This window comes from Microcaecilia unicolor, chromosome 2 (assembly GCF_901765095.1).
Source record: "Microcaecilia unicolor chromosome 2, aMicUni1.1, whole genome shotgun sequence".
NCBI lineage: Eukaryota > Metazoa > Chordata > Amphibia > Gymnophiona > Siphonopidae > Microcaecilia > Microcaecilia unicolor.
The window spans coordinates 74,726,417-74,744,826 of NC_044032.1; the positions used below are offsets into that span (position 1 = coordinate 74,726,417).

The window sequence follows — 18,410 nt, forward strand, 5'->3', positions numbered from 1 at the left end:
GAGAAGCATAACCAGTAGAACAAAGGAGGTGTTGATGCCCCTGTACAAGTCATTGGTGAGGCCCCACTTACAGTATTTGTGTCCAGTTTTGGAGGTCATATCTCTTCAAGGACAAAGACAAGGCAGTTCAGAGGAGGGCAACAAAAATGGTACAAGGTTTTTACTATAAAATTTATGAGAAGAGACTGGAGGACTTGAATATGTATACGCGAGAGAGAGAGAGGGAGGGGTAATATGATACAGAATTTTAAGGATTTGAAAGATATTACTATCTTACAAATCTCTTCCATAGATGTAGGGGTGGTAGAACTAGAGAACATGAATGGAGATTGCATGGAGGCAGACTTAGGAGTAACGCCAGGAAATACTTTTTCACAGAGAGGGTAGCAGAAGCCTGGAATGCCCTTCCAAGAGAGGAGGTAGAGTCAAAAGCGGTGAGTGAATTCAAAACGCATGTGATAGACACAGAGGATGCCTAAATCGAAAAGGGATGGAAACACAACATGGCTGCTGAGGTGTTATCTTGGGAAAGAATAGTAGGAACAGACAGCCTTCTACAGTCTGTGTCCCGCAAATAGCTAAAGACTGAAAGAAGATTAGCCAAATCCAGCATGGGAGAACTGAGGCCGATGCCGGCAGACTTCTACTGTCTGTGTCCTGCAAATGGGAAAAGAAAGATGAAGCTTCAGCAACTCCAGTGTTGTAGATCACTGTCATGTGCTACGAGTGAGGGTGCTAAGAAGCTCAGGGGGGAGGGGAAGATATCTTTACTGGCAAGTTGAATATTGTCAGCAACACTTAGGGATGATGTGTGGTTATAACCAAGACTCCATCATGTTTGGCTGCCTATATGATTGGCATGGTAGAGACTTGACAACCAGCGCTTAAGCATGGGTGACTGGGGCCCACACAGAGTGGTGGGCACAGCTCTGGCCACCTTGTTGGGCAGACTAGATGGATCTTACTGTATGAAGAATTAAAACATCCATCACTAAACAGCAAAACTGGAGAAAACATCTAAACAGAGAAACAGAAATAGAGCGAGTTTCTGAACTCATCTGTTGTGATTAAAGGAAAGAAAAGTAAAGACAAATTTTTCCTTTCTTAGCATCAACAGATGACAGCTTTCTACATCCCACTATTTCTGGACTCAAGTAGGGTGGAAACCAATTCTAAAAGCACCGAGGCTCCAAAGGAAGCTTCTGTCATAGCCAAACTGTCCAGCCTGTAATGCTTGGAAAATGTATGAAGAGATGACCAAGTGGCCAATCTGCAAATAAATGCCTACAACCCCACCAACAAAATGGATAGAGCTCTCATAGAGATTTCAACAACTCAAGAGCCTGCTTTCCCACCACAATGTAAGCTGAAGAAATGGTTTCTTTTAGCCAATGAGCGATGGTAGGCTTAGAAGTAAGGAATTCTTTATTAGGCCACACAAACAAGACAAAACGATGATCAGAGAAGCAGGGGTCATTAGTTACCTGAAGATACTTAAGTAGAGAAGGGCATATGTCCAGAACTTTCATAGACTTGTAAACCTTGTATCACAAAACACCTAGCCACTGGCCTGAGGATACCCCCGTAGCCACTTATAGGGTTTATCCCTAGCACAGCTCTGGCTCGCCTGCACCTGCCACTTCTGCTCTACACTAGCACCTCCACCCATCGACTGGGTCCCAATCGCCTCTGGGCAAGTCTCCCGCTCTCAAATTATCCCCAGTGATTCCTAGGGTAATGATGCCACACTCCTAGTGGTGAAAAAAAGAAAACCACAGAAGCACCAAGAGCCTTAGGAAAATGGGACACGATTCTTTATTAGCAACTGTTGATATTCCAAGATAGACCCGACACGGGCCGTGTTTCGGCGCCTAGCACCTGCGTCAGGGGTCTGGTGTTTGATCTCTGAACTAAACACGAAGGGACTCGCCTTTCCTGTCACATCAAGCACAACTTGCTTTGAATCTATACAGTTTGTTATCCAACTTGATAGGAAAGAAGTTTCTGTCTTGAAAAACACCAGACCCCTGACGCAGGCGCCGAAACACGGCCCGTGTCGGGTCTATCTTGGAATATCAACAGTTGCTAATAAAGAATCGTGTCCCATTTTCCTAAGGCTTTTGGTGCTTCTGTGCTTTTTCTGTACTTGTTTGCACTTTAGACCCTCTCTGTACTGTTTTCTGGACACTCCTAGTGGTGCCATAGTTCATAGAAAGCACCCACAGACCCAACACACAAACCACCAGGGTTCTTAAGTTTGTGAACTGCTGCATTACAGGCATCTAACAAACATTAAAGTAGCCTGCAGCTTTTCCTTTTTTTTTTCTGTGCAGCATTCAATCTTTTTATTGAATTTTTTTTTATTGGAAGTAAGGTTAAACAATGACAACGTTATAAAACAAACACATTGCATCAACATGTCACAATTACTTTTTTTCCAACGACCCTCTCCCCACCACCACCACTATTTTCCAAATTGCATATAATGAGGATGACAGTGTGCTGTTTCTTCTCCATGGTAACCTCCCTGTAACTTTTTAATTCTCAAATATCATTTGCTGCTGGATGATACAAGTATTTATGTCTGTATTTGTTACCTAGTCACTTCCCATGCAGTGACAAATGATACTTTTTACTTACCATCCTCAGAGAAGGTGAATTGAAGCACAGAAGGAATGAGGAATGAGAGGGCACTCTTTGAGTGATTGATCTTCCTGCAACGTTGGCTAAACCAGCCTGCTTCAGCCTGCAAAGAAAAAGACCCATCCGCTCACTTCAGAAAAGCATAATTTTATTTACAACAAAGGCGCCCAAAATTTAAGGGTGGCTATTTATGGGCAATATTGAAAGGGGTTTGACCAACAGGTGGCCAAGGTATAACTCCCCCTATCTATCCCAAAACTGAGTGGAGTGAAGGTGATACCACAACATTTTCACTCTATGACAGGGGTTCGCAACCCAGTCCTCGGGACACACCTAGGCAGTCAGGTTTTGAGGATACCTACAATGAATAACCATGAGATAGGCTTGCGTAGAATAGAAGTAGTGCATGCAAATCTCTCTCATGCATATTCATTGTAGGTATCCTGGAAATCTGACTGGCCGGGTGTGTCCCAAGGACTAGGTTGAGAACACCTTCTCAATGAATTAGGAGTCAAAGGTAACATATAGTAACATAGTACTATAACATAGATCTGGGACCTAGTAAAGGAGTTAAAGTTTCCCAAGAATTTTAACCTTTATCCTTACACCTTATTGTTCCTTACAGAAAAGAGCATCATGTACCAATGCTCATACATCCAGGTGGGAGGAAGACAACGCTCCCTGTACCACCGCCCTGCCGAAGGCATTGTCAGCCTTGGCCTGCAAATGCAGCTTGTAGTGCTGGACAAAAACAAATGTTGGGAAGACCAAGTTGCCGCCCTGCAAATATCTTCAAAGAGCCTCCACCCTCGCCTCTGCTCTAGTCAAGGGGCCCAAAGGGCTTCCAAAATGTCTATAAGGATGTAAGTGTCTCTGATAGCTGTCTTGATCCAATGAGCAATGGAGGCCTTGGACACAGCCTCCCCTTTCCGCAGACCATGGAAGAGAAAAAAAATGGTCAAACTTCCGGAATTCAGTTACTGCCAGTGTTGCAGCAGGACGCTACGGATACTGAATTTACAAAGGGCCTGAACTGCTCCCTGCAAAGAATTCCAAGTAAAGGAGGGTGAGGACACCCTCTGATTCGTATGAAACAGAGAGACTACCTTCGGAAGAAAGAAGGGAAAGGAGATGGCATCATTGGAAAAGGACAGGTAGGGATCCGATAAAAGAGGGACAGAAGCTTGAAAATTCTAGGTGCTGAGCAAATGGCCACCAAGTAGGCTGTCAACTGAAGGATCTTTCAAGGAAGTCATATGAAGAAGCTCAAAGGGTGCTCCAGCCAGGGCCCACAAAACCAAGGCCAAGTCTCGCTGCAGAGTGGATCCAAGATGGCGACTGGAGCAGTTGTGCGCTTTTTGAGCTCCTGAGCCTCTATGAATAAGCCAAGCGTCTGGAATCTTTCCCTGTGCTGGCAATGGGGAAAAGAAAGGGAAAGACTAAGGCTTCTGTCTCCTCGAGCCTGGCAGAAAATCTCACCACACGTCAGGCTACTCTAGAGAGCTTCGGAGTTCGAACGCAGGGAGAGCAGACACCCACTTCAATAGGTTCCGCAGTTGTTGAGGCGGACCGCAGCATCGAGGGAGTTTCACTCCATCCTCCCTCAAGGCCTGGAAGCAGTTTTGCGGTGACAGAGATGCAGAAAGCTGAGGTACCCGAAGTAGAACAAGCTTCTCCTGCTGACCGAGGAGGACCCGTCGCCAAGTCGTCCCTGGGGATTCCAAGATCAAAAGATAGGCAGCTCCTCTTCTTTTTACCCAGGGCCCTGCTTCCAGAGGGAATGGAGGTTTGAAGAGACCAGCTGTGGTGACAATGGAATCTCTGTGGGATGCAATTCAAGGTTTGAACTCTTCTCTTCTGCAGGTTTCTAACTCCTTTAGGGGAGAGGTTTTGGAGTTAAAACAAACTTATCAGTCTCTGTCTGGTAAAACTGAAGTGCAAGTAAATAAAACTGACTCATTAGAATGTGAAGTTAAACAATTACAGAACTTTGCCTTAACAATCATCAGGGAAAGAGATATTCAAGCTCGTAAACTTGAATATTTAGAAAATCAAGGAAGGACTAATTTGAGATTTCTAAATTTTCCTATATCACCACTTATTCCAGCACTGGATATGTTAAAAAAATATTTTTGTGAAATATTGGGTATTCCGGCTGAGTGAGGGCTATCCGCCCATAGTTAGAGCCCAATATATAATGGGAATTTCAAGACCTTCACCTGAGCAACCTCAACCTGACTGAGTTTTTGGAAAGTTCTTTAGAAGTTATAATGGAACGGACTACCCTTCTGGTGACTTTTGCCTTAGAGCCAGACAGAAATAATATTTTTCGTTCTTATTTCCGTCATATAAATGCTGTTTTTTGGGGGGATCTAAAGTCCAAGTTTTTCCTGATCTAGCTAGGGACACGCAAAAAAGGAGGAGAGAATTCTTGGCCTTAAAACCAAAACGTTCTCAACCTAGGTGGAGTATTTGTGCTAAAATTTCCCTGCAGATGTTTAGTGTCTCTAAACTTGATAAATTATGGGGGGGTTTTTTTACCCAAAGAAACTGCAGGAATTTATTAATTCTAAAGAAGGCGTAAGTGATGTTCCCTTAAAATATGCTGTATACTGGCTGTGAGTGTTTGTTTGCTCTCCACTGCTCCACTGATTAAGATGTATTTTCTTCTGTTCTTTTCTTTTTCCTGGTATCTGGATCCAAACATTTGTGGACAAAGTTGATGGATAATTTCTATAGAATCATTTTATTCTTTTTTCTTATTTAGTGCAGATATTGCTAATGCATTTATGTTTATTATGTGAATGTATAATTAAAATTCATTAAAAAAAAAATTTTTAAAGTCTCACTGCAGTACCACCACCTAAACCATGGACAGAAGAAGTCTGATTCCTCAAAGGAAGTAAACAATGTCAGGATGAGGCCAAGGAGTGCTGGCCCAGGGGTCCACAAAAGCAAGCCGGCACTGCCACTTGAACATAAATGGAATTGAAGGCCAACCCCTGATTGACACTGGCCTGTAAAAAGGCCAAGATCCCGGGAACATCCGCATTCCAGGGAGAGATGAATAGTCTAACACACTTGGACTTGAAGATCCTCCAGATTAACACAGGCCAAGAAGTTAGAAGCCCTCCGGTCCTGAAGTAGAGTTTTTACCATCTGCACTGAGTAGCCTTTACACCTCAAGCACAAACTCTCAAGAGCCAAGCTGTATGCGAGAAGGCCTAGACAATCAAGCCCTGAAGAAGAAGGCCCCAACCCCTCAGGAGAAGAAGAGCATCCTCCACCAACAATCTATGAGATCCATGTACCACCGGTACCTCAGCCAGTCTGGCACCACCAGAATTAGGTGACTTGCAATTTTGCACAGAAACCAGCCTACTGAAGGGCAGGGGGAAAAATAAAACATAGCTCAGGCTGTGACTGGGCCAATTCTGCACCAAAGCATCGACTCCCACTGGTTCCTGTGCCATCCGACAGCTGAATTACAGTCAATACTTCACGTTGTTGGGAAGATGCTTTCACATCGAAATTCCAACAGATCCCAATGATCCAGTGTCAGTTAAAAATGCTACCTTGCTTAAGGACCACTCTCTGAGATCTAGGACAATGACTGATAAAGTCCTCCTGAGCCTTGCCAACGTTCGCTATTTATATGGCCAAGAGTGCTGCCAAATGGAACGTAGTCCAGCTGCAAAGCCAATGAATCTCCAGAGCTACTGCCTCACTCCTGGTGCCTCCTTATTTGTTGACATAGGCCACTATCATTGCACTGTCCAAGAAGTCCTGAACTGCCCTCTCCCGAAGGAGGGGGACTAAACCTTGCAAGGTCAAGTGAATAGCCCTGGCTTCCAGGCAAATGGACCAAGTGGCCTCTGTCTCTCACCATGTGCCCTGGTACATGCATGACTGACAATGAGCCCCCCCCAGCCCGAGACTTGCACCAGTGATCACCACCATCCAGTCCGGAACCACCAGGGAAGTTTTGAAAAGAAGTGGTCTGAATGATCCCACCATTCAAGATCTTTCCAAGAGAGAGACCAAGAGAAGGCAAGCCTCAATATCCTGAGGCTTGGGACTCCACCAAGAGAACAGAGTCCTGTGCAAGGGACCACTTCCAGGGTTTCTATCAACCCCAATAGATGAAGGTAGTCCCAAGACGCTGGGTGCCACTAGAACGCAAAAGGCCTTCTAATGGTCTTGTGGCTTGGTGACTCTCCTGAGTGAAGTAAACTTGGCCCAAAGCAGCCAATAAGTGCACCCCTCCATAGTTCAGATCCTGTGTGGGCTCGAGCTGGCTCTTGGTGTAATTGATTACCTAACCAAAGCACACTACGGTGACAATGACATGAGCTGTTGCTGCTCGAGACTCCTCCGCCATGTCTGCTTGTATCAACCAGCTGTCCAGGTAGGGATGAACTCAAGACTCCCTCTGTGGAAAGAAAGGATGCTACTAGCACCATTACCTTAGAAAAGGTCTGAGGAGCCGTGGCCAGCCGGAAGAGAAAGGCCCAGAACTGGAAACGCTGGTCCAGAAGCAGAGGAACTGCCTGTGTTCCAGGTGAATAAGGATGTGAAAGTAGGCCTCAGCTAGGTCAAGAAAAAGATAACTCTCCTGGGTGAACCGATAGAATGACTGAGCGAATGGTCTCCATGCAAAATCTGGAGACATGTAGGGCCACATTGATTCCCATGAGATCCAGGATGGGCTGGAAGGAACACTGTTTTTTGGGGGCATCACAAAGTAGACAGAGGAGGTTCCTCCGTCTCAGTGAGGATGAGGCCATTACTCCACTGCCTCCAGCTGGATGAGGTGAGATAAGACATCCTGCACTGCCTGACTCTTGAGGGGGAACCCACAGGGGGAGACCAAAGGCATCAGAAATTCTAAGGTATAACAGCCTCGAACCACCTCCAAGACCCAAAGATCCGAGGCGATAACGGCTCATTCTTAGTAAAACACAAGGCAGCCTCCTACCTACCCTGAACCAGAAGGGAAAGGGAAATAGGACTTCATATACCGCCTTTCTATGGTATTTTGCAACTACATTCAAAGCGGTTTACATATATACAGGTACTTATTTTGTACCTGGGGCAATGGAGGATTAAGTGACTTGCCCAGGGTCACAAGGAGCTGCAGTGGGAATCGAGCCCAGTTCCCCAGGATCAAAGTCTGCTGCACTAACCAGTAGGCTACTCCTCCGGGACCCCCTGATCTTCACTGGAAGCATTTGGGGGCTGCGAAGGAGTCAGAAGCCCCCCCCCCCCAAAATCTTTGGACCTCCTGGTGCCAAGAAAGGACCGGCACTTCTGACTCTTAGAACCAGGAGCTCCTAAAAAACCTTTCTTTCTGAGAACAATACTGGCCCCAATCTTGTGGGCGGTTCTGAATGCCTGAGATCCTTGTGACAGCCTCAGGGAGATGCTGAGGCTTTGCATCCCCAAGGTAAAGCCAAAGGACCCCCCCCCCCCCAGACTGGATCCTGCCTGGAGGAAGGGGGAAGGCCATGGACTTGTCCCCAGGACCCCAGGAAGCGCACCCCCTGAGGTAGCATCTGCACAAGAGCAGTGCAGCCAGGACCTAAAATGGCTGGTGCTCCCATCAAAAACTGTATGTCCTCAGTGAGGGGACCCAAATCAGCTGCACGCTCCACAAACAGTATATACGAAGGCAAATTTGGGGGAAACAAAGCCAGAATGCTCCCTGCCACACCTATGGACCCTGTCCCACAATGGGGATATGCCAAGCTAGCTGGCATCAGTATCCAGAGGCTGCCGCACAAACTACACTACCACACCATGTGACTGCCCCCATGCCCCGAGTTACCCAGGGAACTCCCCAAACTGCATATGCATGGCAGTCCCTTTCTTTGCCCTGTCCCAGAAAAGAGGAGTAGGATGGCTGCCAAAGGGAAGCTTCTCAAAGCTTTGTTCTTTTTAAAAATTTCAAATTTTATGCAGCTAAACAACTGCAACAACTGTCCTTCGCAAAAAGGGTCCCTCTTTCTTTTCCTTTTTTTTTAGGCTCTGGAGGTGGGGAAAGACTAGTTCTGCTGGCAGGTGCCCCTTGGGACCTGTGCCAGACATCCAAGGATCCCAAGAGCTGGAACACAAAGTGCAAAATGTGTACCAGGGCACACAGGAGCAGACCATGTACTGCTACCTGCCAAGGGACTCAACCAGCCAGTTACTGACTGTGGCCAAGTGCTTGGAGTCAGGCTGACCAAAAAAACTGCACTAGTCCAACCTGCATCTGCTGATGTACAGAAAAATACCAACTGGCTCCAGACTACACCTGCTGTTACCCTGGTGATGTCACCAGAACTAGTCCTTTTCTCTACCTCCATCTGCTGGTTGGGGGATAGAACGGATGTGGACTGGGCCTACTTGGACAAAAAGGGATTTGCAGTTACACGCTTATCTGCCCTTAATCATAATTCTAACACCACAAAGCACAATTCCTTTAGCACGTAACTGCTAGGGGTGTGTGGATGTGGAAGGGCAGGTCAGAGGTGTGTGTAGCACTTACACACTAAGGTTATAAAACACTGTCAGTTACATGCATAAGGGTCATTCCATGCCAAGTGGTCTAAAATTTAAAAAAAGTTCCCACCATCATGTTCTCCAATTTTGTTCAAATTTTATCTGTTGCGCGAGTCATGTGTTAAACGAAGTTTCCCAAAATTTGAGGTCTCTAGCTGCAATAGTTGCAGATCTAGACCCCCTTTTCTGAAAGGTTGTCAGTCCATGGGCGTGCAACATTTACCAAAATGCCATTTTGGGGGTCTAATAAAATCCAAACACATTTATAAGAATGGCTAAAAAATTCAAATCCTGTACAGTTTTTGATGCTAATGCCGATGAAATACAGTTTAACATTGTGGATGCAAAATCCAGTCAAACAAGTTGACTCAAAGTGGGCATCAAAATTGGTCGCGACTCATCGGAACATATTTGGACCAATATTCAGACCGCAACAACTTCCATGCAAACAAAGATACGGACTTGAAATTTTGAACAAGCATTATGCTTGTGCTGGACATAATACTTCCAGATTTGCAACTAACCAGCATCTATAACCGCCCTGCAGGATCTCTTCAAAGTTGGCACTGTCAGCGCAAATGGTAAAATGTACCAAAGTTCAAAGCCAATTATTAAAAAAGAGTCTGCCTGAATCAGCTTGTGAACAGTATCATCTGAAAGAGAAAATTGCGCTCTACAACACTGATATGTTTTTGTTTTGCAATGCCACCATTAAGTAGCCATTTACTCGGGTCAAAGTATGTTATATTTTGTGTGCGTGATGTATTGCATTGGTCCATGATGGCCGAGCCATTACTGGTTATCACATTGAAACCAGCATCCCCATCGCGATAGGGCCATGCCCAATAGCCATGCAGTAACAGCCACGGGTGGGTATCTTTACTGCAGGATCCCAAGCCTGACTGTGTGTTTCTTTACTGCAGGTTCCCAAGCCTGCCTTCTTCAGTTACTTCATCATTCTGAAAGCATCATTGATCTGCAAGAGAACGGTTTCAGGGAAACTATATTGCCGAACAGATGATGTCACTGATGGAGCTGGAATAACAGCAATGATAAGTTGTTCTGAGATACAGCAAGTATCGCGTCTTACCGGCCAATAAAATGAAGTAGTGAGACCATGAGGATGCATAAAGCTTATGAAAGCATCTTTCTGTTCAACTGACATTTCACAAACGTTTCCAATCCACCATAACAGCGCACAATAAACGACCGGACAATCAATGAATAAAATACGAATGAATAAATAATTATATCAATACTTTTAAGCGACTATTAAGACTCAATTTCCTAGAAATGAAGAAAAATTAGCGCATCAAGCGTACTAAATATAACATACTTTGACCTGAGTAAATGGCTACTTAATGGTGGCATTGCAAAACAAAAACATATCAGTGTTGTAGAGCACAATTTTCTCTTTCAGATGATACTGTTCACAAGCTGATTCAGGCAGAATTTTCTCTCTATATAAAACACACCTCCAACGTTCTAATGAAGCCGGAACTTCCGTAGTTGTGTAGATCGCTTTTGCCCATGAGTGTGTGCCCCGCCCTCGCGTTACAACGTAATGACGTCGAGGGCGGAGCACTCACACTCACCAACTCACCGTCGGAGGGACAGAAGGAGGGAGGGAGGGTGGGGGATTACCTTGCTAGCACCCGATCGTCATGACATCGAATCGCATCACTCAGATGCATAACGGACCTATCCACCACCCAAACAACATCAACTGCCGGCGCTGAGAAGAGGAGAAATGTGGCTGTCATCAGCACAGGTACGCGACGGCGAAGGGGGAGGGTTTTCTGCGGGACGGAGGGGGGTCGACAGGGTCGTGGCACGGGGGTCAAGGGGTCAGTAACGCCCAGGGGGGGTGTTGAAATCGGAGGGAGGGGGAATCTGGAACTCGGTGGGAGGGACGTGAGGGGGCCTTGAACTGGGAGGGAGGGACGGGGGCCTTGAACTGGTAGGGAGGTAGGGGGGTCTGCAACTTGGAAACAAGGAAGGAAGGGAGGGAGGGGGGTCTGGAACTCAGAAGGAAAGGAAGGAAGGAAGCATGGGAGGGAGGGAGGGGGGGCTGGAATAAGGGAGAGGGTCTGGAGACAGGGAGGGAGGAGTGGGTTCTGGAATAAGGGAGGGGGTCTGGAGACAAGGAAGGAGGAGAGGAGGGAATACCTTGCTAGCGCCTGTTTCATTGCCTATCGAAACGGGCCTTTTATACTAGTTTTTAATAATTGGCTTTGAACTTTGGTACATTTTACCATTTGCACTGACAGTGCCAACTTTGAAGAGATCCTGCAGGGCGGTTATAGATGCTGGTTAGTTGCAAATCTGGCAGTATTATGTCCAGCACAAGCATAATGCTTGTTCAAAATTTCAAGTCCGTATCTTTGTTTGCATGGAAGTTGTTGCGGTCTGAATATTGGTCCAAATATGTTCCGATGAGTGGCGACCAATTTTGATGCCCACTTTGAGTCAACTTGTTTGACTGGATTTTGCATCCACAATGTTAAAATGTATTTCATCAGAATTAGCATCAAAAACTGTACAGGATTTGAATGTTTTAGCCATTCTTATAAATGTGTTTGGATTTTATTAGACCCCAAAAATGGCATTTTGGTAAATGTTGCACGCCCATGGACTGACAACCTTTCAGAAAAGGGGGTCTAGATCTGCAACTATTGCAGTTAGAGACCTCAAATTTTGGGAAACTTCGGTTAACACCTTACTCGCTCAACAGATAAAATCTGAACAAAATTGGAGACATGATGGTGGGAAGGTTTAGACCACTTGGCATGGAATGACCCATAACTTCACAACAGTTACGCCATGTCAAAGGCTAGTGTAAATGCTCATGCCAAAGTGCTCGCAACTACAGTTAGGTGCTAAAATGTCCTCACGACTACAGTTAGGTGCTAGTATTTATAATGGCAATTCCATGTATAATTGCAGATATAGAATTTGCACTTAGTACCCAGCATTTTAGCCCCTAACTTTGGGCAAACCTTATAAAATTACTCCATAAATGACTAATGAAATAATCAACATGAGAATAAGGATGTAGAGTACAATATTTTGTTCCAAATTAAAGAGTGTATGGCAGTCTACACAAGGTCTAAAAACAGGGGAACTCATTGATCCATTTACAGCATAATAAAAAGAAAACAGCAAACTATGTTTTATAGCAATGCTGTAGTACCTAACATTTGAACATAGAATTGCATCTCCTGAATGAATATTCTGACTGGCGGTTCACCAGCAGAGAGTTCCAACAGGATGGAGCCACACAGCAAAATGTTGAAGGCCTTTGAGAAGAGTGAGTACATAAAGAGGAAAGAGGAGGTCAAAGAGTCAACAAGCATTGATACTGGAATATTCCCAGAAGAAACCCACACAGTTATTAAAGAAAGCAACCCTATAAAACAAAATAAATTTAAGGGATTGTGTAGTGTATTATCATGGACTTACCACAAAGAAAATATGTCATGTGTCAACATCACTGCTACTGAGGACACTAACTTTTAAATAAAAGTTTAATTTGTTGACATCAAAATCCTAATTTCAAGCATGCTTATTGAGAAAACAATAGAAATATACCTAAGAGCCTTGAAGTAGAGGCTTCCCTCTTGTTCAGAATGAACCACTGGGCTGTAGTGAGTAGCTCAGGACTCAACAACCATAAAAATGGACCTCCTCTTGCCAAGAAGTACTCAATTTACCATTCAACTAACAAAAAAATATTGACAAAAAGCCTTTTCTCACCTGATAGGCCACCTCATACAAACAACCATCCTTTCCAGCCAAGAAAACGCGGCCATTATCAGTAGAAGTTATAGTCAGTAGGTAAGTGTTATCAGTAGGAAGTGAATACAAGGGATCTGGAAGCAGCTGCATTCCACCAGACAAGCTGTCATTAAGGGTGCCAGAGCCTAATAAAGATGAGATTATATTGCCATTAGAAATAGTTTTGTTACTAGTTATTATTTGGGGTGTTTTTTTTCTTTTTTTTTTGGAAGGGAGGATTTCTGTGGTTAAAATAATACCACTGCAGGGATTGTGGAATGTAATAGCAACATTATTATATATAGTTAACAAAAGTAACACAGAAATTCTGCCCAACTGAGCTTCATCCAATCCAGGCAGATGCATATACAAAAAGCCCTTAGGCAACCAAACACTAACTCCCCCTCTCCTATGTCTGTTGCCTGTCCTTTCAACTCTTTTCCCATTACTGTCTTCAAGGTCCATCCCAAACACATAAATAAACCTAAAACTGAAATAATAATTTGTAACATTTTCATACACAGCTCAGCCAATACGAAGATTTCTAGTATTTTACTGATTGTTAAAGCTACACACTGCCTCATTTGAGTAAGTATGGAGGATGTAATGAAAAAATGTTGAGGAGTGTGGATGGGGGGGGGGGGGGGGGGGGGGGGGGGGGGGGGGGGGGAAGATGCTGGCTATGTACAGGATAAACAGAATCCCAAGCTGAAAAATGCCTATCTAGGCTTTATCATTCACACTGTGACATTCAAGATCAACCCAGTGTTTAATAATTTAATGAAGGAAAAGACCTCAAAAGTCTAGGCACAGCATCAAGTGTAATATCATAGGTCAAAAAACCTCCACATATTTTCATCCAAATTCACTGGCTTCACTTTTAACTTTTTTTTTTTTTCAAAAATTTTTAAAATGTTTCTTCCATTTTCTTAATCTTAAGTAATTACAAAGTGAATTTGGATGAAAATATGTGGAGGTTTTTTGACCTAATACTGGAGTCTGTTATGTGCCAGCACTAAGATATTACACATTTGTTGCTGTGCCTAGACTTTTGAGGTCCATTAAATCATTAAACAGTGGGTTGATCTTGAATATCACGGTGTGAATGATAAAGTACAGAGCCTAGACAGCCATTTTTCAGCTCGGGATTCTGTTTGTACAAGCATTTTTTGCAGAGATTTTTGTCCAGACATTTCTGAATGTATGTACAGGATAAGGCCATTCCTACTGGTTGTGGAATGGCATGAACTGCATATCAGCCTTTCTTTAGTATCTGCTTGTATGATCAAAAGCAGAAATAAAAGTGACAAATTTGAGGCATATTTTCAAAGCACTTAGCCTTCCAAAGTTCCAAAGAAACCTATCGAACTTTGGAAGACTAAGTGCTTTGAAAATATGCCTCAAATAGTCACAAAACTCCCATGATGAGAAAGCCAAATACCACCTCTTTAAAAAAAAAAATCCTATAGAAGAGTAACCATGTATACCTGCTTGCAGACCAGCATAACTCAGTCCTAAGATCACAATATCAACAGGTGTGGCCAAGACCAGCAGGAAATGGATATGAGGCTGGAAAATACCTAGAAACAAAAACACATTTGTAATGTTTTGAGAGTCACAATTGTAAAATTGGCTATGGTTCTCTAGAATTAATAGAAAACAATTACGGGACTTCTAGTCAGGCAAGCCTTTGAGCAGATGTACCTAAGCAGAGTTCCTCAATAACTCCAATTAAAAAAAAAAAAAAGAAAGAGTGTTGCATCTCTAGATGGGAAATTTTTTGTGCTCAACTCACTTGCAGTGCCTAAATCTATTCTGCGAATGATATAAAAAAATAAAAAAAAAAAAAGACTGAATGCTGAGAAAGTGAAACTTTTGAATAAGACGATTTCTGCTTCAGCCTCCCCCCCCCCATCATCCGGGGCAGCAGGAATTAATGCAGCAAAAATGCAATTCTCACAGAACACAAACTGAGCACACTACTCTAGGAGATTCATGTCAGAAGGTGAAATGTTAGAAAGAGTGGTGGGGAAGATGCGAGTAGAAATTTGAGATAGTTTTATGTTTGGATCATGGAGGTATTAAAGAGAATCAGTGTACAGTATCCTGGTTTCATAAGAGACTATGGCCCTTTACTGAGAGCATAGAGTAGGGATTTTGGAGCGCAAGTGGAATGAGTAGATTTCAGAAAAATCAATCACAGAAATCCCGATGATGGTACCTGGTGGTGAGCTGCAGGAATGCCAATATCAAATTCTGCATAGAGTACATTTTTCACAAATACATGTTCATAGAGCGGGATGTACTGGTACCCCCACTGTCATAAGTGCAGAAAATTTGATAATACTCTTCTGCAAACACTATGGGGTTATAGTCATATTCAAGCCTTCTGGGTAGACAATAATAGATATTTGGGGCAATTATTGGGCTGCTGCATACCATACACTTGGAAGGATGCAATATTTAATAAAATGGAGGCATATGTGATTCAAGGAAAAGGGTCCAAATTATTGTTAAGCAATGCATAAATCATGGGGAAAACTGGATTCTCAGATCACTGGTTATGCCCCCCTCCTTCTGGTACTGGAGAAAAAAAACTTTCATGATTTGATGATATGAGAGGCTCAGAGTGTGAAGAGGGCCCCAAAAAAGCAGAAAACATTCCTGTAAGTGTGGAATCGCAATCTCCAGTCTGACTCCTAGGTGTGTAGTCTTGCCGTGAAAGGTTTCTGAGCTAGGTTAACAGATATCCCTTGGAGGGAGAGTAATAGAGCTTAGTTTCCCAGGATAAGGTGAGGGGGGGGGGAGGTATTCCATGTTTAGACTCATGGATAAATAATAATAAAAAATAAAATATGTCAAGTATGACTGGAGGCTATAAGAGCCCAGGCCTGCAGGTCATTCCAGGATTTAGCCTAAAGAGTTAACAGTGTTTAACATTGGCAATGGGATTGAGGTGGTGAGGGATGGGATTTGGGGGGGGGGGGGGGGGGGGGGAGAATGAGATATTAAACTGGGTATAGTACATACTGTAAAGAAGACACTTGGCACACATTTGGTGCGTACAGTTAACTTTTATTGTTGTGGTATTATGGACATAACATCTATAATAGACAAAGGATATTTATAGAGTAACAGATGTTATATAGGAAGGTAGTTTGGGGTGGAGGTTAGGGGTATTACTCAGAAAATGTGGGAACATTGTTTTAAATTTTACTATATTTATACTTGTTTGCTCATTTTATATAGCTCTGTATTTGGTCAATTGTTTGATTCCTCTGATTGTAATGTTGATTGTGGTTCCCAATAAAAATCGTTTAAACAAACAGAATAAATGTGTTAGAAGCTGAGCACAAGAATACCCATAAGGAAATGCAGACTGACAGAACCAGAATAGGAATTAGACTCTTTAGCATACTGGAGGAGGAAGAGGCCACAGAGATTAGAGTTTCGTGAAATACATTTAATTTAACATATGCTTCACATCCCAGTGAGGGCTGCCTCATTTTGAAACTGTGGACAGGGACATGCAACCCAAATCAGGTTCAGGGGCGACCACCAAGAGGCATAACTGTGTGTCTGTTCTGACCCTAGGATCACAAGAATATAATAAAGAGAGGCCCAGAAAAAGAGGCACATATGCATAAGAGTTGTAAGGTACCATATTCCCCAATCTGCCCACTGAAACGAAGTGCAAGAGAATAGAACTTTTAAAACACCAGGAGGCATAGAGAATCCAAGATGGCTGCTTGAGGGAGGTCAAGCAAAGGAGCAGCTCTGCATTTCCCTGCTTTTGCTATTAGGAAGAAACGTAAGGGCAAGCAGCATGACTTTCCCTTTGAGTCTCTGCAGGTAGCCCCTTACCATCAAATTTCCATCGCTGAAGCCTCTGCAGTGATGAAAACACTGGTCTCTCCTGCTGTGCTGTCTGAAGCAACAGCCCTGGGATACGATGATACCACCTTGAGCTTGAACCAGTGGCAGGCTTCTTCCCTCCCAGCTGTAGAGCCAAAGCAATGCAAGCGCTACTGAAGCACTATAAGGAGAACTATGCCCAGCCATCCATGTGACTATATGGACCTAAACGACCTACATGCCACTGTCCAGCACTAAGAACCCAATTATTATGTGCAAATTCAGACATTTCCTCTATAAAAACTCTTAAACATTGTGGAGACATCCAGTCTAACAGAAGAATAACAACTCCTGTTTACTGGACAGAAGTTGCTGATAAAGGACAGTGTTATCAGCGTTGACGCAGGTTGTCATCAGAACGGACATCAATGCAACAAGCTGTCATCAGAATTGAAGTCAATGCAGGACACTTGGAGCTATTTGTTTATGTTCTTCAAGGATAGAACATATGTCAGTAATAGAGATAAGGCTCTCCATCCTAAATAATAATTCTCACCTCCAACGTTCTAAAACCTGGCTGCCTGGTGTCCGTAATTTTCTCCGAAGCCTCAGCTGACGTCATCTGTCCATCTGTCTCTGCCCCGCCCTCGCGTCAAAACGTTATGACGTCAAGGGCGGGTAAAAGCAAAGAAAAACTCGCCGCTGGCTGCACCCCCCCCCCCCCCCCGCCCTCCTCCCTGAGACGCCGCGCCAGCTGCCTGGCTAGACCCCCCCCCCCCCGTCCGCCCTCCCTCCCTCACCTGGACACAGAGTCGCGAATGGACCACACCCTCTCCCCCCCGCTCCTTCACAGTCGCCGCTGGACCCGCTGCTCTCTCCGTCCCCCCTCCCGAGTCGCCGCTGGACCCCGTCCCTCCGCCCACAGTCACCCTCACCCACCCTCCTCTCCGATGGACACTCGCACCAGCCGCTCGCTCGCCATCCCGCTGCCCTCCCTCTCCTCTCCAAGTCCAGGTTACGAGTCTCGGAGAGGATGAAGAGGGAGGGCGGCAGGACGGCGAGCGAGTGGCTGGTGCGAGTGTCCATCGGGGCGGAGGGTGCGTGAGGGTGACTGTGGGCGGAGGCGGGACGGGGTCTAGCGGCGACTCGGGAAGGGGGAGGGACGCAGAGAGCAGAGGTCCCACTCCAGCGCAGACGTCATCCCTGTTCCCGAAAAACAAAGCAAGCAATCCTTTCAGATGCTGCATGAGGATCAATACACAAGAGTGGAAATGAGCCAATCAACTCCACTGTAAGTAAAGAAGCCCATTGGTTAATCTCTGTTTCCACTCACCCACGCTGCCTTCATTGCCATACACTCAAAACCTAACAGACCTAGGAGCTGCTTCATTTGTCAGAAACGGGCCTTTTTTACTAGTTTCTCAATAAAAGACAGCTATTGTCAGGGTCAGCTGCTGTGATCCAACATTACATCTGAGGAGAATGATCTGTGTTGGAGCAGACTGACATCTGAAGCACTACATCAGGTTGTATGTGTGCCATGTAAATCTCTGCATAGTGCCCTGGGGATAGAGTGACTTTATACTTTGCAG

The 18,410-nt window shown here is 44.5% G+C and overlaps 1 protein-coding gene across 1 annotated transcript in view; it reads right to left on the reverse strand.

Moving 5' to 3' along the window:
* Positions 1-18,410, reverse strand: part of NUP155 (nucleoporin 155) — a 358,702-nt gene that overhangs the window by 271,426 nt on the left and 68,866 nt on the right. Inside the window, exons 5-7 of the mRNA XM_030193046.1 lie at positions 14,451-14,543; positions 12,943-13,109; positions 2,641-2,746 (exon numbers count right to left, since the gene is read on the reverse strand). Coding sequence (XP_030048906.1) covers positions 2,641-2,746; positions 12,943-13,109; positions 14,451-14,543 — 366 coding nt within the window. The remainder of the gene's footprint in view (positions 1-2,640; positions 2,747-12,942; positions 13,110-14,450; positions 14,544-18,410) is intronic.